The 21,721-nt window shown below is 41.4% G+C and overlaps 1 protein-coding gene across 4 annotated transcripts in view; it reads right to left on the reverse strand.

Annotated features, from left to right (window-relative positions):
- Positions 1 to 222: 222 nt before the first annotated feature.
- The window catches only part of SETD9 (SET domain containing 9), a 92,926-nt gene continuing 71,427 nt past the window's right edge, over positions 223 to 21,721 (reverse strand). For 2 of the 4 annotated variants that reach the window (XM_033931078.1, XM_033931088.1), the window contains exons 5-6: positions 14,191 to 14,296; positions 993 to 1,209 (exon numbers count right to left, since the gene is read on the reverse strand). In XM_033931078.1, coding sequence (XP_033786969.1) covers positions 1,122 to 1,209; positions 14,191 to 14,296 — 194 coding nt within the window. In that variant the 3' untranslated portion in view covers positions 993 to 1,121. Of the gene's footprint in view, positions 1,210 to 7,471; positions 7,568 to 14,190; positions 14,297 to 21,721 lie in introns of those variants that run through there. The other 2 variants (XM_033931069.1, XM_033931096.1) reach the window with 2 other exon arrangements.

Here is a 21,721-nt window from a genome sequence, read left to right on the forward strand (position 1 = left end):
ATGCAAATCTCTCTCATGCATATTCATTAGGGCTAGCCTGAAAACCTGATTGGCCTGGTGTTCCTCCAGGACAGGGTTGGGAATCACTGGGTTAGAGGACCCACTATATATAAATACAAATTGCAGACCTCACAACATACCCTGAGGAAAGCCACAGCATGATGGCTGAAACATCGGCTCTACCTACCCAGACATGGTGAGACCCAGACAACTACATCAATCACAATCTAAATTTATTGAGACTAGTTTCAATTGACCGATCAACTGATATTACAAATTGTAAATCATCAGCATACAAGGGATATTGCAAATCTAAACAATTCAACCATCTGCACAATATATATTGAAGAGCAATGCAGAAAAAAAAGGATCCCTGTGGTACCCCTGTTGTCAATTCATAAACTGCAGATCGCTCTTCACCTTCACCTTATATTTACAAGGGGGTACTGAAATGTTCTCAGCCCAGCCAATATGAGAATGACATGGATATGGTTAAATCAATGATCTGAAACAATGTCAAAACAGAATTTCATTTCTGCAAATTGGCACTTAACAAAATAAGATAACACTCTTTTCAGTTCCAATGGCAAAATAACGCTCAGAATTGAGGAAGTTGGTTGGTTGGGCTGAGAACTTTATAGTATCTCCTTGTACATAGCCCTAGCTAGCTTACAGAATGCATATACCCAATACTCTGTAGCTCAAAACTAATTTTAGCAGATTTTCAGAAAAAAAGTCACACTCGATCAGTAGACATCCTCTTTGTAATAGCATCAAAAGCATAGTCTAGATTTGTAATACAGTAAAGGTATTTATGTTTCAGCACTCTACACCACTGTTTTTAAGAACACGTACAATGTTATTATACAGTTAGCAAGTTCATTTTGAGAAAAATACATGCTACATCAAATAAAGATCTTATACAATACTCTAGATATTTTATATTGATCTACTAAGAAATTTAAAGATAAATATTTTGTAAACCAGACATCATATAAAAATTATTTATTTTTCTACATACAGTTTTTAAATTCCAGCTATTATCTGCAAAACTGATGAGTCTAAAAAATTATACAAAATAAATAGCTTATGCTATTGTATATATAAATTTAATTCTTGGCTCAGTGTACAACTGTGTAATAATTAGAGAGTAGTTCTTCGCCTTCTTTGATGTCTCTGAGAGCAACAAGTACCACACACCTCAAGGGCCTGTAAACGAAAACCAAATGATGCTTAGTTCTGAAATTCATCAAATCAGTTCTTAAATGGAATTATTACAGCACACATTGAGTACAAATGAGTGCAAATGCCTGCCAAAAACAACAAGACTACAAAAGAGTTCAATGTTTATTAAATTTGATTAACCACCTAAAAAAGTCTTTCAAGGCAGGGTACAAATAAAATATCAATAAAACAAAAGGATGAAAAAGAACTTCCCTAAGACCCCCATCTGCATACTTTTACTCTCGCAGAGGCTGTGCAATGTTCCAAAGCCTGTTTTGTGCATGTACTGTATGCTTATACAAACCCAGAACAAACTGCCATCTTTGCATCCCATAAGAAAACTATTTTAAATTAACTTTTATCTTCAACTAGATTCATTAACAGACAATACTTGGAAGGACACCAGAAGTACATCCTATTGAAATGAAATTTGTCAGTAAGGGGTAGGATGATGGGAGGTAACCTTTCCATTACCAATCAGCTACCCTGAGAGGTAGCTTGGCCTTTGTTCTGGGACTGGAGAATTTCACTTTTCTAATTTGGGATGCTCAGGACATTAGCCTTTTGGAGCATGTTTTGGATGAGGAGGGTGCCATCCTTCCTTTTGAGACACCAAGCCAACAAAAGGGGTTTATATGGAGAGATTTGTTTCCAAGTTTATTTAAAATTTGATTGATCGCATAATCAGACTTCAAAGCGATGTACCTAACTAAAATCCATATAACTTTCAGCGGGACAAAACATACAACATATGACATACAACAAAAGACAAAACTTACGCATCATGAGGGAGGAGGGAAAGAAATACAATATTTTAAAGAAAATAAAACAAAAAGGGAAAGGACAAAAGGGAAGGTGATGCTGAAAAGAGAGAAAGTCGCAGGGTAGATCCTGAGGAACAATTCAAGTCAAGAGAGCAAACAGTTGAAGGCATCTTTAAAAAGAAAGCTTTTCAACTTACTCTTAAATCGGTCTAGCATGTGTTCCTCCTTTAAATGAATAGGGAGGGAGTTCTAGAATTGCGGAGCCATAATAATAATAATAATAATTTATTTCTTATATACCGCTATATAGAGAAGATATATTGTTGGCACGTATTGATATCCTTGAGAGAGGGAACTGTAAGTAAATGATGATCATTAGACCTCTTGCAGAGGCGTAAGAAATTAAGAATCTGTCGATGAAGGCTGGGGCTTTATGAAGACGGCATTTAAGGGTTAATAAACATATTTTGTATGATATTCGATGAGAGACTAGAAGCCAGTGTGCTTCTTTTAGAAGGGGCGAGACGTGATCAAATTTTTTTGCTTTCATGATAAGTTTTATTGAGGCATTTTGGATGATTTGAAGTAGAAGATTGCACAGGAACGGGAATCCCGCGGATCCCGTGGAAACCCTGCGGGCTTCCCTCCTGCTACATGGGACTCCCACTGGGATCCCACCCTAGTCAATGGGACTCCAACTGGGCCCCCAAACACACTCACGGGACTCCCACGGGGATGGAATCGGGATTTCAGAGCCTACCTTATGCTCCATGACTTCCATGGATTAAATTGAAATCTAATTAAGAGACCGGCACTGCAGCAGACTGGAGCCACGCTGAGCAGTGAGCTCAGCACGTATGCACATGTACGCACACGTACGCAGGCAGGGAGCCTTGCTGCTGATTGGCTGAGAGAAGTCACATGCAAGGCTAGAGCCAGTACTTAATGAGGTGAGCCACCCAATATCCCCAACCAAAGGCCCAACAGAGACCTACACCAGACCTGAGGAGGAGGACCCACTACTGGACCCGAGCCAAACCGAGAAGGACCCACTGGACCTGAGCCGAGGAAGACCACCCAGCCACCTGACCTGAACCGATCGAATAGGACCAAGGAGGTCCCGCATGGCTCCGTCCTGAGTGACCCGACGAGGAGGGCCCCACCAGTAACCAGACCCATAGAGCCCTGGGCCAGGACCAGACCCAAAGAGCCTGTGCCCCGGGCCAGGAGGACCCGACCCAAAGAGCCCGGGCCCCGGGCCAGGACCAGACCCGAAGAGCACATGCCAAGAGGCCCCAACCCGAAGAGCCCCAGGCCAGGACCAGACCCAAAGAGCACGTGCTCCAGCCAAGAGGACCCAACCCGAAGAGCCCCAGGCCAGCCCAGCCAGGATCCGACCCAAGCCCCCAGCCCCCAGCCAAAGAGGACCACCTGACTGAGCAGCCTATCACTCCAAAGGGAAACCCAGTCACCCCACCCGACGAGAAGACCAACAGAGAACAGAGTAGACCGGAGGAGCAGACCTGAGCCCTGCCCCTGAGCCGAGGTGGAGGAGGACCGTTCGTCACCCGACTGAGCCCAAAGATAAACTTTAGGCCCTGACAGAGACTCGAGGACCGGAGGAGCATTTAGAGCACCGAGAGCAGGAGGACCATCTGACCTGACCCGACCAGAGCCACGAGTCGAGGAGGAGACCGAGAGATTAGGTAAGAAATTATTGTTTGCTATTTTTATCAACACACGTGAAATACATTTGCCTAAATGTTTTTTTATGATATATTATTCTTCATTACTTTTATGTCTCAGTATTTGCATTACATTTATATACTGTACATATCTTTATATGTTTGTATATTTTTATACTTGGATGTCCTTTATTTGATTATATGTTTTATTCGCTTGTATATGATGGGATGGTTTAGTTTATTTGTTTCTTTAGATTATTTATGTTCTATTTTTATTATCACATCACCCTTCCACTATGGTACTCATAGGCAGTAACCTCTCTCCAATTTTCAATCAAACTCTCCTCCTCTCTTAACTTTCTCCTTATCTATGCACCCCCGCCAATAACTAAAATCTCTCTCTCATCTCTTATCTCCACTTTAACTGAATTCAATATTGCATATCCTGAGTCTATAATTCTTGGAGACTTTAATATCCATTTCAACTCCCCTAATCACTATAACACTTCCGAACTCTTAACTCTAATTTCTGATTTATCACTGTCTCCTCTCATTCATACGCCTACACATACCGCAGGAAATATTCTAGACATGATCTTATGCCCAACCACTATGACTGATTCTTTCTATAATTTTGATTTCATTCTAGTACCATGGTCAGATCACACCTTAATCACTTGGCAATCTAACATACCAACTCATTCAAATATCATCAAACCGATAAACAATTCTTTTATCAACCGTAATTTAAATACCATAACTCTTCCTGCCATTCAATCCTCCTTTGACTTAAATCTCAATGATTTTTCATCACTATCTATCACAGAACAATTTTCTAATTGGGAAACCGCTACAAAGTCCCTACTAGACTCATTAGCTCCTAAATCTGTCAAACAAAAAAATAAACCAACTCTCAACTCTACTTCCAAGAAACACCAACCCTGGTTTAATGAAAACTTGATTCTCCTCCGTCGACAGGTACGGTCAGCAGAAAACAAATGGCGAAAACATCATTATAATAGTGACCTTTTGTCATATAAAGATAAAGCTACACACTACAAAAAAATCATTCAACAAACTAAAAAAGACTATTACTCAAACCTTATCTCCACCACTAGTAACTCATCCACTCTTTTTAGTATTGCACAATCTCTTTCTAAATACTCAAAAAAAAACCTCCCCCCTCCAGATTCATCTCTACCATCTGCTAAGGAACTATCCCTCTTCTTTGACAACAAAGTCACTACTATCCGAACTCACCTCGGACCTTCTCTTCCAGCTTTTTCGCTTCCTACTAATAATGATTTAACTTTCTTACCTCTCAGTTCCTTCTCTAATTTCAAACTACCGTCCTTAACTCAACTATCCTCTATTTTACAATCTATAAATTCTTCCAATAACTCTATTGAAAGTTTTCCCCCATCTCTTCTCAAAAAATTCTTTTCTTTTTTTGGTCCCTATATAAGGGAAATGATTTCCAAATCTTTTACTGACTGCTGCGTCCCTACTACATGGAAATCAGCTCTAGTTTTCCCTAAACTTAAACAACACAACTCTGATCCCTCTATACCAAATAACTACCGTCCCATAGCCAATTTGCCATTTATCTCCAAAATTGCCGAAAAAATTATCCATTCTCAATTATCAGAATTTTTTGATCAAACACATGCTTTACATCCTTATCAGACTGGTTTTCGAACTTCACACTCCACAGAATTATCATTACTTGGTCTAATTACAACCATACAATACTCTCACGATCATTTAAAATCAGTAATATTAATTTCCCTAGATTTATCTGCAGCCTTTGACACTATCGATCATTCCCTCCACTTATCCAGATTAGCTGAATGCAACATTACAGGTCACGCTCTCAAATGGTTCACATCCTATTTTCATCAACGTAGCTTTACAGTTCATGCAAAAAGTCAAACTTCTTCTCCGATAACTCAAACTTTTGGAGTTCCTCAAGGCTCTATCTTGTCACCACTACTGTTCAATATCTTTCTTTCCCCTCTTCTTTCTCTCGCCCAATCACTGGGATTCTCAATTTTCGCCTATGCTGACGATATACAGATACTCTTTCCGATAAATACTTCAAACCCTTTAGAAATAAATGATCTAAATACCAAACTAGATATTGTAAGTGATTGGCTTTTTTCTAACAAACTTTCACTAAACATTGATAAATCTTGTGGTATTCTGCTCCCCATCAAAAAATCTGAAACTTTACCTGGAACTGTTTATATCAAATCCACACCTTTAGCAATGGATACTAAAGTAAAACTATTAGGAGTAATTATCGATAGAGATCTTTCCTTTCATGACCACATAAGCTCAGTAGTAAAAACCTGTTTCTTTAAATTACGCATCATCCGTTCACTCAGTTCTATTCTAAATAATGATTCAATTAACATCCTCATTCATTCCCTAGTCATTTCGCACTTAGATTACTGTAATTCTTTGTTAAATGGATTACCTCAAAAAGAACTTCGACGGTTGCAACTTATACAAAATACTGCAATAAAACTAGTCTACAAAATAGGTAAATTTGAACATGTCACCCCTCTTCTTAAAGAAGCTCATTGGCTCCCAGTCACACATCGCATAACCTACAAAATCTTACTGCTTATCTTCAAAATCAAACAATCTCACTTACCTTTATTCCTCGATAAATTATTAATTCCCCAAAGCTCTCCCCGATCCTTACGATCTACCGATCAAAAACTTCTTTTTGTTCCGTCTCTAAAAGAGTCCTACTATACTAGGAAAACTAACTTTGCTATTACTGCTCCAACCTTATGGAATTCTCTCCCTCAATTTCTTCGTGACGAAAATCATCTACAAAAATTCAAAACCAATCTTAAAACTTTCCTATTCCAAGATGCCTTTACCAAATCCTAATCTTTACTTCATCTATTAAATTTTCAACACTCTCACAATTCTCATCTTCTTCATTAGGGCATCTCATAACATCACGCACAATTACCCTCCATGTTCTTTCCCTACCCACTATATCATTTCTTCTAATATAATGTAACTTTTCCCCTCCTCCCCATTCATCCTCACGGTCGTGTTTGTCTGTATATGTTTAATATGTTTCCCCTATACTCTTTAATACACTATTAACTAGTTCTTACTCTTTTATTTTAAATTTTTATTGTTAACCGGTCAGATATTTGCTTTATGATCGGGATATGAAAAACTAATAAACTTGAAACTTGAAGGGCAGATACGAGTATTATTATAAACTGCTTTGCTGCACTATTAGTGCTAAGAGTGGTATAGCGCCTAAGTATTTTGTCAATTAACCCCCTCTTTTACAAAGCCACGCTAGTGTTTTTAGTGCTGGCCATGACGGTAACAGCTCATGAGTGTCGGAACTGTTACTATGGCCACTGGCGCTAAAAACGCTAGCATGGCTTTGTAAAGGAGGGGGCAGTGAGGTGCCTAACTTTAGGAGCTACAAAGCTATAGAAGATGAAAAAGTGAGGCTAAATGGAAACAACTACAATGGAGCAATCCTCACTCAACAGGATTAAGTATAAGATGGAAAATGGGCTCAAAGTAATTTACATCAATAACTTGGCTCATATCATTGCCTCCTCTATCAAATGCAATGAGCCAAGTTAAAACATCTACACTGGATTTCTGTATTGATGTAAATGGCTTTGAGCCCATTTGCCATCCTATACTTAATCCTGTTGAGTGAGGATTGCTCCGTTGTGGTTGTGCCTAACTTTAGGTGCCCTTTTATAGAATCAGTCCCTAACTGTATTAATAACTGTACTGATCTACCTGTACTAGAAACTGGATTGGATGTCCGTGTCAAACTGTTCAATGCAACTTCCTGGGTAACTGACCCAACCTCTTGTAATGTTGTCTGACCTTGATCTGAATAGGTAAAGGTGGAATAAAAAGCATGATTAACAACATAATTACTTGCCAAAATCTCAGCATTTACTTATGCATCTGTTCTATATGAACATGTATTTAGAGTTAGAGTTCCTTTCATAACAGGTCACCTATATGAGAAGTCTAAAATGTGCCTGTTTTATAAAGGCAGTAAGTGTTCAGTATTGTTTGGCCAATTTCCAGCAAATATCACTTACAACAGTAATTAACAGAACTTTACTGCCTGTTTTCCAATTCCTCCTGGGAATCCAAGTGAATGAAAATGTCTCAATTTCTATACAGAGTTTTATAAATTGTAATCATTAGAAAATCAAATATTAATTTATTGGCATGGATTTCATATCTTCAAGAATAATCTCATTTCATTTGTTTGCACAGCAATAGGTTTGTCCAGTGTGATACCAGAGGCTCAGGGTGGCTAAACACTGGTCTGTTTGTAATGACAGGGCTCCTTTTACTAAGCTGTGCTAGCAGTTTTAGCACGTGCTACAATGCCGCATACACTAGACGCTAACACCTCCATTGAGCTGGTGTTAGTTTTTCCGCATAGCGCGGGGGTTAGCGCTCGCTAAAAACACTACCGCAACTTAGTAAAAGGAGCCCTTAAAGTATTAGCACTGAGGGGATGGTCTATTTCTCTCAAAGGTGATCATAAAGATTGTGTGATCTGTTATCAGGAAGTTACTATTATGTGAATCAGATCAGATCAGAGTTTTATTGGGTAACGGTTTTGTTTTTTAAAGATATTCAAGCAATTTCCAAAAATCATTACAATTAGAATATATGTATAATAAACATGATTATTTTTGAGGCAATATGAGTCAATATTCAAAATCATTTAAATGGTTAGCTTTGTTTTAAATGGAGGGAGATGCCATCCAGAGCCTAGAGACCACATTTTGCTCAGTACAGTGTGAAATACATTTTAAATATTAATTTTTCCATTTATATTGATTACAGAGATTGATTTCTGTTTGTTGTGATGGAGAAGAAAACTGGAGTTGAGAAACTTGTAGATTCAAACAGCGACCGTATTTCATATGCAACAAATAAAGGCAAGAGTGAAGTATGGAACTTTTTTAAAGTGGTAATGGTTGATGGCAAAGAAGTGCCTTTTGCACTTTGCTCAAGGTGCAAGACAATTCTCTCTTGGAGATCATGTGATGGAACCAATGGCTTATGGGCTCACAAGGATTACTTGCAAACCAGATGCCAGCAACAAAGATTACAGCACTACCAGGTTTATTTCTGTCAAGTAATATCAATAAAGTACCTGGTAACCTGAAATCTGAGATAGCTGATGTTTTAGAACATAAGCCGTGCCTCTGCTGGGTCAGACCTGAGGTCCATCATGCCCAGCAGTCCGCTCACGCGGTGGCCCATCAGGTCCAGGACCTGTATACTAGCCCTCTATCTATACCCTTCTATCCCCTTTTCCTTCAGAAAATTGTCCAATCCCTTCTTGAACTCCAATACCATACCCTGTCCTATCACTCCCTCTGGAAGCGCGTTCCAGGTGTCCACCACCCGTTGGGTGAAGAAGAACTTCCTAGCATTGGTTCTGAATCTGTCTCCTTTTAATTTTTCGGAATGCCCTCTCGTTCTTGTAGTTGTTGAAAGTTTGAAGAATCTGTCCCTCTCCACTTTCTCTATGCTCTTCGTGATCTTATAAGTCTCTATCATATCCCCTCTAAGTCTCCGCTTCTCCAGCGAAAAAAGCTCCAGTCTCTCTAATCTTTCAGCATATGAAAGGTTTTCCATACCTTTTATCAAACTCGTCGCTCTCTTCTGAACCCTCTCGAGTATCGCCATATTCTTCTGAACCCTCTCGAGTATCGCCATATTCTTTTGGTTTACGAGCATAATTAGTTCCAGAAGCATGTTCTTAAACCAAAACACTCGTATATCAAAGCAACTTTTCCCATAAAAATTAGTGCAAACTTGAACAATTCGTTCCACATCCCCAAAAACTTAATTACCATTAGGGACGCCTCCATCGCTGCCTCTGCCACAGACCCATCCACTTGGCTCCTCCAATTCTCCTCCTCTGCTGCTGTTCGCTGCATCTCACTGCGAGTGGTGCTCGCTAAGCAAACACCGCCGCCGCCGCCACAGAGCCCGACTGGACACTGTTGGCTCTGCCGCTCCCGGACGCTGCACCCCCCCCCTCCCCACGGATGCCACTACCCCCTCTGCTGGAACTCTCAAGTGCTGGCTCACTCCTGCCGGACGCACCCCAACTCCCATGCTCCACCCGAGGCCACCGGCGCTGCTATCGCCTCTTCCCCCCCCTCCCCGACTGGCCCTGTCCTTACCCCTGCATTGCCGGTGATAAAAGTGCCTGCCGCCGGTCTGCTGCTGAGTCTTGAGCATCTGCGCATGCTCAGGCCTTCTGATCTCACCCTCGCCGAGATTCTCATGAGTGGAGTGATATTGCCTGTTTGATTCAGATGTAGGGTGTTTGTTTTTTCAATGAATTCTGAAATTTGTTTTAAAAGAACCTTTTCAGTTACTTTTCCTAAGAAGGGGAGATTGGCAATGAGCCTGTAATTTGATTTATCATCCAGTGTGATGTTGTGGTCCTTGATGATAGGAAGGATGATTGCTTCCTTCCAAGATTTAGGCAATGAGCTATACTGTAAACTTTCATTAACTAAAGTATGAATGAAAGGACCAAATATAGAGAAGTAACATTTGAAGACAAAAGGAGGGATTGATTTAGCATATGATCCTTTAATATTAATACTCTGGAAACTGAAACATTAAGGCCCCCTTTTATGAAGCTGCATTAGGCTTTTTTATCGCTGGCCACAGCGGTATTAGCTTTGATGCTCATAGGAATTCTATGAGCATCGGAGCTTTTACCATCACAGCCGTTGATAAAAAAGCCTAATGCAGCTTCATAAAAAGGGGGGGGGGGGTAGTTCCCTTGATAAGTCATCTCTAGGATTGAAGATTGGAGAATGCATGCAGGCATTTTTTAATGAAATCTCAGAACTGACTACATCAGGGTTGTGTAAAGTGTTATATTCATTGGAGACAGGGAACGACATGAGTTTCATTAAGCAATGATGGAATGGGACTTAGGGAGGGCTTTGGGGCCTTGGGATATTCTTAACAATATCAGGGGCATTCAGGGATTGATCCCCAAAACAAACCTCAGAGAATGCTATTTTAGGGTCCTACATAGAGCATATTATATTCAGGTCCAACTTTACAAAGCAGGTGGTGTGGCCACTCCAACTTGCAGAAAATGCCGAGCAGCAGAGAATACTTTAATTCATGTATTTTGGGAATGCGTGGCAATTCAAGCATTTTGGAAACGGGTTACCAGATATGTAGCAGCTCTTATGGCATGTAGTATTGGAGGGATGATTGAACAATTAGAATTAGATAAGCCAGGCATTTCGGGATAAGGAGAGGGGCAATACTCTTTTGTTTCAAAAATTGAGCATTCTAGTCTGAAAGTGTATCTTGCAATCATGGATATAAGAACTCCCCCCAGGGAATTGGCATTGGAGGAATATAATTAATTTGTTGATTAATTGAGAAGCGAAGAACATTAAAGGGTTTTTCAAATGAAAACAGCATTGTTTAAGGGTATGGAATCCATATCTCTAATCATTTGTCACCAAGGGGCAGAAGCCTTTTCCTGAATACCCTTTGCTAATCATATAGAATTGGTAGCAAAATAGTCCCTTTGGACTTTCCAGGAGAGTTCTGGATTGGGGTGGGAGAGGGATTGGGTATTTTGAACTCAGGGGGTTATCAGAGCACAAACCCTCTGAGGAGTAGGTAGTTTTCATTTAGGAGGGCAGACATATGGGGTTGATGGGAGAGGAGTGGGGAAGGGGAGATTCATTTTCTTGTTGTCAGTTGATGGTGTGTACCTTAACTGGATGTGTGCACTTTATTGTTTCTGTGTGATAGTCAATAAAATTGTTTTAAATATATATAAGAGGGAAATTACTAAGCTATAGTAAAAGCTGGTAGGCACTTGGACAAAATAAAAGTGGCACCCAAAGCGAGGACTCTAGGGGGGGGCTCATAATCAAAACATAAACACATCTAAAAACCCGCCCAAGTCAGCACTTGGATGGCCTAAGACAGGTTGTACAAGTGCCGATAATCAAACCTATTTTTTGGATGTATCCAGGGATTTTTAGGCCTATGAATGCTGCTGTGCACCCAGAGCTAAAAGGGGCGTATCTGGAGGAGTGGTTAGGGTGGGATGTGGGCCGACCTAGACTTAGGGCTAGATTCACTAACCTTCCGATCTGTGGGTGATTGGAGGCAGGCCGACTGATTCACCAGCCATCTTCATGCAAATGGGGACACGCCCCCATCCAACGACACGGATCGCTAGGTAGTGATCCCGATGCATGTGCAGACCATATACTTTGCCTATAGATGGTCTGCGCATGCATTTGCAGTCCGTGCTTTTTTCTTAACTTTTTTACTCGCGAGCCCATGGTTTTAACCCGTGGGTTTAAAGCAGGTTAAAACCACAGGCTCGCGCTGCAGGGAAGGGAGGAAGAGCAGGAGAGTATAGGGGCGGCAAAAGGCAGGAGAATTAGGGCTGAGCAGGGTGGCATAAGCAGGAGAATCGCAGCAGAGAGCAGGGTTTTTACACAAGCGACTGGTCCTTAGCAGTTGCTTGTTTTTGGATCGGCCAGCCCAGTCGGTGTGCCTGCTTTTTGTTAGTGAATCGCAGCCCTTCCTACTTTGCATGCCGTTTCCCCTCATTTACATGCAAGGATCAGATCGGCAAGGGACAGATCGGCACAGAGATTAGTGAATCAGGTCGGAGGAAAAATGCGTCATAAAGAGGTTGCAAATCAATCGGTACATGATTGGTTTGCTTAGTCTTCCTGCAGGGGAGGTCTCAGTGCTATAATATGAACGAAAGGCATATTTGGTGAGGATCCAAGATATCACACTTTTGATTGTGCTCATTAACATTAACATTTAAGATCTTGCATGGCACTCTTCCTCCTTTAATTCCTCTATCTTGGAATTCTGCAAGAACTGATATTACCAGATCTATCCAAAAGCTTAAATTATCTTGCCCCTTGTTAAAAGGCGTTATCTATATTGAAAAATTAGGGAAATCTCTTTACTTTAAAATCACTGAGCTTTGGAATAATTTTCCTGTCCAGCTGTGTAACTTGGGCTCCTTCCAATTATTTCAAAAACATCTGAAAATGTGGCTATTTTCAAAAATGTAAACTCTTCTGCTCTCTATATAATCATTAATTCTTATTATATTTTCCTTCCTTTAAAACTCTTGTAAACCTTGCCGAGCTCTATCTCTATAGAGAAGATGCAGTATATAAGCTTAAGGTTTAGTTTAGTTTAGATTAAGTTGAATGTATACCAGTTTTTCAAGTATTTTTGCTAAAACTGGCATTGATGCAACTGGTCTATAATTCTTAAGATCTCCTGATCCTAATTTCATATCCTTCACCAATGGTATTGTTGAAATCTTCAGCGACTGGAGAGATGTTGGGAAGTGTCAAGAGATGTTGGGAGGAGAGGTATATGGCTCAGAGGATGTGTGGATGGGGGATCGGTGGGTCTGAGGGAGGGAGTGAGAGAGGAATCTCCCTGCCAGTTCAGCTGATCCTGGCAGGGGAAATCCCCATCAGCTGAGCCAGCAGGACTCCCTGACTGGCTCAGCTGATGGGGAGAGTCCCCTGCTATGATCAAGTGATGGAAAGCCAAACAGCTGGACAGTACTTTTCTTTTCCATCTTTGGGTGGGGGAGTAAGAGGAGGTCATACCTTAAACCCTCCAATGGTTATCTTGTCAGTTTTGACACCTGTTTGACACTTATTCGTTTTAAAACAGGTCTAGCTCCAAATGTTTTAAAAAAGCTCTGGACATTTCAGTAAAGATTTGATTATCCCTGACAAATGTCCAAGTGGTAATTAGAAAAGGTTCAAAGAAGAGTGACCAAAATGATAACGAGGATGGAATGCCTCTTGTGTGAGGAAAGGCTAAAGAGGTTAGGGCTCTTAAGTTTGGAAAAGACATAGCTGAGGGAGATATGATTGAGGTCTACAAAATCCTGAGTAGAACAGATAAAAGTGAATCAATTTTATACTCTTTCAAAAATTACAAAGACTAGGGGACACTTGAAGTTACATGGAAATACCTTTAAACAAATAGGAGGAAATATTTTTTCACTTAAAGAAGAGTTATGCTCTGGAACTCATTGCCAGAAGATGTAGTAAACAGTGGTTAGCTTAGCTGAATTTTATAAAGGTTTGGACAAATTCCTGGAGGAAAAGTCAATAGTCTGCTGTTGGGACAGATATGGGGAAGCTACTGCTTGCCCTGGGATTAGTAGCATGGAATTTGTTGCTACTTGGGTTTCTGCTAGGTAGTTGTGACCTGGATTGGCCAGGATACGGGGCTAGATGGACTACTGGTCTGACCCAGTATGGATGTTCTAATGCTCTAATCAGGTGCCCTCTAGGCACTTCTATATAGGCATACTGTTATAGAGTTGCCCTCCAGATGAACAGCATTTTCTGCTGACTCCTGTTGGTAGACACAAAGAATAGAGGGGTTTTCATTGCAATTCAGATAATACCAACCCTTCAGTGTCATGACTGTAGTTGATATTTGGAAGGTACTGTCTCAGTTCCAGAGGGAAATCTTCCAGGACATCAAACTCCTGATAACATACATTAGCTGCCCTGTCTGGAAAATGAAAAAAAAACAGAAATTCATATCATTGCTCTACTTAGCTATATTGATTAGGTAGATACTGTACATAAACTCTAGTTTGAGTATTTATCTTGTCAGAAACCATGCCTATTTGTTGGACACCAAAGTTCTTCTATACTGCTTTTGTATATTTAACAGCACAGTTACTTACTGTAACAAATGTTATCCAGGGACAGCAGGCAGATATGTCATCCATAGAACCCCGGCACAGCCAGCTTTAAAAGTGCATCACCACTTTAAGAAGTTAAGGAAGTTGGCGAATTGCCCACACCGCACATGCGCAAGTGCCTTCTTGCCCAACGTAGGCTTGCGGTACCTTAGTTTCATAAGCAAGCTAAGAAGCCAACCAGGGGAAGTGGGTGGGTTGTAAGAATATCTGCCTGCTATCCCTGGATAACACCTGTTACGGTAAGTAACTGTGTTTTATTTTATTTATTTATTTATTCCATTTGTGCTTCGCACATACCTATACAAGCTCTTGGCGACATTACAGAGGAAGGGGTTAAAGAGGGTAGGGAGGACTATGGAGGGCAGGAAGGAGTGGAGAGGAGAGAAGTATGTAGAATATTTCATAGAAATTCCTAACTTTACAGATAGGAGCACCATCTATATAAATGATATGTAAATGAATTAAAGTGATATGTAAAAAGGAATAGATGGGTGGAACCGTTAAACAATAGAATTCAGTTAATAAAATAAAAATAATAGGGGTAAAAACAATGGAATAAAATTTATAATAATTCATAAACGAAGAAAAAATTGAAAAATCAAATCAGTCTGGCAGAAGTCCAATTTCCTGAAGCAGCTCTATTGCCTCAGCATATTTTAAATAATCCCAACGGCAAATTCCAGACGGGACAGATATCAACTTGGGCTTTCTAGCTGATGCAGCCCTGACTCATCGTTTCCAGGCAAAAGACGCACAGAGATAGAACAATCCAGCTCCGGACCACACTGCTCTCGGTGGGTGATGGAAGCTCATGGGCAGCTCCCAAAGAATACAGCACTCTGCCTCCATTGGACATCCGGGAGGAGGAGTCCACAGCACGGTCCCAATCCACAGATCTGGAGACACCACCAACTCCTCCCCAATGAGAGAGCAGACACCACCCCATTCTAGGCAACCACCAGCAGCAATCAACCATGCCTCCACTGGTCCCGCCTCCAGCAACGATCTCCCCGAAGCAATCTCCAGTCACCACATGCTTGTAGGAAGGGCCTCTGCTGAAAATGAACCGTTCCAGGCCTTTAGGTTAGTAGACAGTTATGCTGATTCTATAATTGTCAAACTCCTCCTATCCAAGATGTTTTCTGACTCACCCTAGTGAAAATTAAAAGAAAAAAGTACAGAACCCTGTAAAACTATGAATAAAGTAGATGAAAGGAAGACAATAAAGTAGAAACCAACAAAATAAAACTAAATAGAACTAAAAACTTAAAAATATAAGAGAGAGACACAGGACAAGCAGGCAGCATATTCTCATATGTGGGACTATGGGATGGAGGATGTGTTGGCCATTAAGACAATACATTTTGCAATACTGCTTGGCCGAAGTGACCATCCCATCTGGAAAAAGATTCCAGACAGTAGTGAGATGTTAATGTATGAACTGAGGACAGATCTTATCAATAAGAATGGAACGTAAGAAAGCAACTGAAGCTGCAATAGCTCGGACTTTGTGGGCTGTGACACAAATCCCCAGTTGCAGCCCAGCCTGAGCATAACAGAAGGCGATACAAGCTGCCAACCATGTAGAAATAGCTCTCTTGAATATAGACCGTCCCAACTTATTAGGATCGAAGGAGACAAAGAGTTGAGATGTCGTCTTATGTGGCTGAGAATGCTGTAAGAAGTAGGCTAAAGCTCTTTTACAATCTAAAGTATGAAGAGTTGTTTCTCCAGGATGAGGATGAGGCTTAGGGAAAAACCAGTGGAAGTACAGTGGATTGATTGAGATGGAATTCAGTGACTACCTTTGGAAGGAACTTTGGATGAGTGTGAAGCACCACTTTGTCATGATGAAACACTGTGAACAGTAGATCCACCACCAGTGCTTGATGTTCACTTACTCTTCGAGCAGATATAAAAGAGATGAGACAAACCACTTTCCAAGGGAGTTATTTAAGAAGAGCCAAGGACATTGGTTCAAAAGGAGGCTTCATTAGTCCAGCAAGAACCACATTAAGATCCCAAACCACTGTAGGTGGTTTGAGAGGTGGTTTGACATTGAAAAATGCTTTCATAAATCTCAATACAAGAAGATGAACAGTGAGAGGTTTTCCATCAACTGGTCTACGAAAAGCATTGATAGCACTGAGATGAACTCTAATCGAAGTGGTATTGAGGCCTGAATTGGATAAATGTAGAAGGTAATCCAATACTGAAGATACAGAGGTGGATTAGCAACATGATGATGAAGAGTACACCACACGGAAAACTGCCTGGAACAAAACTGGGGTAGCTTATGGTTGTAGGGGGGGGGGGGAACGCAAACAAGTCTATCTGAGGAGTCCTCCACTGAGAGAAGATGTGATGGAGAGCTGCAGAGTTCAGTGTCCACTCGTGTGGCTGAAGAAACCTGCTGAGTTTTTCTGCCAGAGAATTTTGTTCCCCTTGAATGTATATTGCTTTCAGAAAGATGTTGTAAGCAATAGCCCAGTTCCAAATCTTTTGGGTCTCCTGACAAAGGCAGAGAGAGCCTATGCCCGCCTTGCTTGTTTATGTAATACATTGTGACCTGATTGTCCATGCGGATAAGAAGGACACGGTCAGTGATAATGTGCTGAAAAGCTTTGAGAGCATTTTAGATTGAGTTAAAACAGATTGATATGGCAAAGTTGGTCCTGGGCAGACCAGTGACCTTGAGTACAAAGACCATCCAGATGAACCCCCCAAGCATAAGTGGACGAGTCCATTGTCAGAACCTTCTAATGTGGAGGTATGTGGAACAACAACCCTTTGGAAAGATTGGAAGAGTTCATCCACCACTGCAGAGATTGTCAAAGTGAAAGAGTGACCGTAATGTGTTGAGATAGTGGGTCGAGTGTTTGAGACCACTGAGATGCAAGAGTCCATTGAGGCATCCTGAGATGAAGTCTTGCAAATGGAGTTACATGCACCATGGAAGCCATGTGACCCAGTAGTACCATCATTTGTATGGCCAAGAGTGATGGTAGGTGAGAAGTCTGAGTGCAAACCTGAATCAAATTTTTTAGTCTTTGCTGAGGGAGAAACACTCTCGGTGTCTAGAATGGTGTCTAGCAGAGCTCCAATAAACTGCCGGGTTTGAGAGGGCTGAAGTTGAGAATTGGGAAAATTGATTTTGAAACCCAACTTTTGAAATAAGAGAATGGTTAAGCAAGTCTCTGTAATTACCCCTTGCAAGGTTGGATCTTTGTTCAGCCAATCGTCCAGATAAGGGAACACCTGAAGACCCTGAGCCCACAATGCCCCTGCCACTACAACCAGGCACTTGGTGAATACTCTGGGAGAGGATGCAAGGCCAAAGGCAGAACCTTGTATTTATAATGGTGCTGTGCATCCTGAAATCTGAGGAATTTCCTGGAGGTCAGATTCACTGGAATATGAGTATAAGCCTCTTTGTATCTAGAGAGCATAGCCAGTTGTTGCGATCTATGAGAGGATATAAAGTTTCCAAGGACAGCATTCAAAACTTTTCCTTCACTAGAAACTTGTTCAGGCCTATGAGGTCTAAGATTGGACATAGACCTCCCGTCTGCTTTGGGATGAGAAAATACCGGCAATAAAACCCCTGGTTTTTCTGCGCAGGTGGAACCTTTTCTATAGCATTGAGAAGAAGGGATTCTATCTCCCGAAAAAGAAGGGACGTCTGCTGAGGGTTTAAAGAACACTCTCTTAGATGATGACCTGGAGGCATAGTGATGAAGTGAAGAGAGTATCCCTCTTGAATTATTTTATCAGTTCGCAACAGGGATAATACAGTTGGAGCCGATCTACGATTGGTTGAGAAAGAGGCTGAGAAAGAGGAACAGCGGCTATAGAAGCCTGTCAAAAAGACTGAGTAGGTTTTTGAGGAACTGCTGATTGAGATTTTTGAAGGCGCTGTAGTTTTTACTTTTTCTGCTGCGGTCTAGGAGGAACAGCTGGTTCTGAAGAAAAACGCCTTTGATATGAAGAAGAATGCTTAAAAGATTTAGAAGTTGAAGGCTTAGGTTTGGATTTAACCAAAACATCCCAATGTTTCTCATGATCACTAAGCTTTTATGTGGCATTTTCAATAGTCTCCAAACAGCTCATCTCCCAAACAGGGAATGTTCGCTAATCTATGCTGAAGATTGATGTCCATATCTGAGACTCTTAGCCATGCGAGATGTATCATTGACACTGATATAGTTGAGGCTCTGGAAGATAATTCAAACGCATCATAAGCAGATCTTGCCTTACATCTTTTAGCTAGGACAAGGGTGCAAGAGATATGATGAAATTCCTGTAAATGTTGTGGAGGAATGTATCAAAAGAAGGCAATTTCCTAACCAGGTGCTTTACATAGCAAGAAATATAGAAATTGTAATTTAGAACTCTATTTGCCAACATGGAATTTTGGTACAGGGAATGCCCAAATTTGTCCATAGTGCGTCCTTCACACCCTGGTGGCACTGAGGCGTAGACTCTCTCTATGGACTGATGCTAAAGCTGTGGTTTTTCAAAACCTGAAGAAATTATTTTATATAGAGAGTCCAATTTTCTGGGAGCCACTGTAATGGTTAGGGGCATTTCCCAGTTCTTGTGAAGAGTCTCTTTGAGAATACCATGCAAAGGTAATCTTTACAGCAAATGAAAGGTAGATGCGGGGAGGGGAATGGAAAAAATGCCAATTGGGAGGGATAGGTAAAAGCATTAGATGTTGGAAAGGGGAGCAGCAGAGAGAGTCGACTAGTAGGTAGGCTGGCTAAAAGCAAGATGCCACTCCCTCAAGAGTGCCTCCTGAGACCGCCACCTCACTTGGTCTCATTATAGGGCCACCCTGGATCTATAAAATACTGGGTGGAGTGGAAAGATGTGAATTGTTTACTCTTTCCAAAAATACTAGGGTGTATGCGATGAAGCTACTAAAAAATGGTGAAAATATTTCTTCACACACTGTATAATTAAACTCTGTAATTCATTGCCAGAGAATGTGGTGAAATCAATAAGCTCAGCGAGGTTTAAAAAAGGTTTGGATAATTTCCTAAAAGAGAAGTCTATAAAGAGATTATGTACTTACTCTGGTAAGCTCTTTTCCAGTAGATAGGTGAGATATTCTAGACAGCTAGTTATTTCTCCAGACCATACCCGCATGCTGCAGAAGGAATCCACTCTGGATTTTTCACTCTGTGCAGTTTAGCACCCTCTACAGTTAGTACCCAAGCACCGAGAAGCACTCAATATACGTGAAGTAGAGGCACCTGTAGCAACAGGCTAAACAAATAGTTCTGCTCAAAAGTAACTAAATAGTACCACTAACTGCTAACACAGGCTTCAAAGGAGCTCAAAAACTATTCCCCAATAAATGGAACATATATACAAATTCTTCCCAGCCCTCAAGGGCTGACAGGCATCCAAGAATGAGCTTGGAGAAGCATAAACAGCCTGAAAACTGAAAGCAGGCACAGGAAGGACAGGGTGGGGAGTCTAGAATGTCTCATCTCTCTACTGGAAAAGAGCTTACTAAGGTAAGTACATAATCTCTTTTTCCAGTGCAATAGGTGAGACATTCTAGACAGCAGTCCCCTAAAAAGCTAGGGTGGGCTTGCTGCGCCAGCCCTTAGGACCGAGAACCCAAAAGCCGAGTACTGTCTTGCAGCTACATCTGCTCTGTAGAACTTGGCAAACGTGTGAAGAGAAGAGCATGTTGCCACTTTGCAAATCTCCTCAGGAGAGACAGATCTAGCTTCGGCCCATGAAAAAGCCACACTCCTGCTAGAATGCGCCTTGATGAAAACAGGGAATTGTTTCCCAGAAAGAACATAGGCTGATGAAATGGCCCTACGGATCTATTTGGAAATCATGGCCTTGGAAGCGGGAGCACCCCGCTTAACAGAATGTGTCAGTACAAACAGATGGTCAGAGAAGCGAAACTCGTAAGTGACCTCCAGATAACGCAGAAGCACTCTGCATACATCCAGTTTCTTCAACAGGCGGTCCTGTGTCTTCAAACCATCAGCTGTCAGCCTGTGTACTCACTGTGACCTGACAGAATCCATGCTGTTTCAGATCTCTCACAGTAGATGTATGAAAATTTCACTGCCACAAAGCTGGGAATGCTTCCTCAAAGCTGATCTTTGGGCTGCCAGTCAGACTCCTCTGTCTGTCTATACCTCCACGCCTGTGGACCACCAGATGCACATTAGGATGGGTGGAGATGTGATAACACAGCCGGCACCCTGCGAGACACCGCTGAGCCTCCTATGGGTGCCTAACAGCCTGCGTTCAACCTCTGCTTAACAGTAGGTGAGACCACTTCAGGGACAGCCCTGAGCTTCAGACAAAAAAACTATGCAGGCTGGCCGATAGGTACCCAAAAAGGAATCAGCTTGTCAGCTACAGACCGAAGTCTTGAATTCTCAAGCAGGCAGAGCTTGAAATTCACTTCAAGCATGAATGTACCTGAAAAGCCTATTGCACTGAAAAGGCCATTATTGAGATGGCTTGGGGAAATCCACTGCTTATTCCTAGGATAAGCAGCATAAAATCTGTTTTACTACTTGGGATCTTGCTGGGTACTTGGGACCTGGGTAGGCCAGTGTTGGAAACAGAATACTGGGCTTGATGGACCTTCAGTCTTTCTCAGTATGGCAATTCTTATGCTCTTAATAGATTGAAGACTCAAAAGTGGGTGGGTACTCTCTGCATTGCACAGAATACCTTAATTAGCTCATTATCATACATGCAGTCTATGCTGTCTTTCCATGCGAGCTAACACCCACACTCAATTTCTCTGTGCCTCACTCAGTATCTGCAACCCATGTTTGGCCTGCAGGAACTTGCAGCTAAGCCAGCAGTTGCTTTTTGCATCTGTCCCTCTGCAAGCAGCTGATTCACCAGATATCATCTTTGGCTCCACTGAAACTGTTCAGTTTCTATGCAATTTCAACTCTACTTCTCAATCCTCTACTCAAAAAAGAAGCTCAATCAGGGAAAAAGTCTGTAGACTGACTCCTGAGTGCTAAGTTTGGCCCAAGGACTCCACCAGTGGGCACAGGCTATAGACAGAAGTGTTTCAGGGCTCCATTATCTATTTTTTCTTTATTAATTTGTTACATGCTGCATTTCTAAAACACAACAGACCAATCACTCTGAACATTAAACTTTCACATTGGAAATTCCATCTTCTTCACAAAATATAGTTGGTAGAAGTCCATGAGAGCTGCCTGGAA

This window comes from Geotrypetes seraphini, chromosome 1, assembly GCF_902459505.1.
Source record: "Geotrypetes seraphini chromosome 1, aGeoSer1.1, whole genome shotgun sequence".
Lineage (NCBI taxonomy): Eukaryota > Metazoa > Chordata > Amphibia > Gymnophiona > Dermophiidae > Geotrypetes > Geotrypetes seraphini.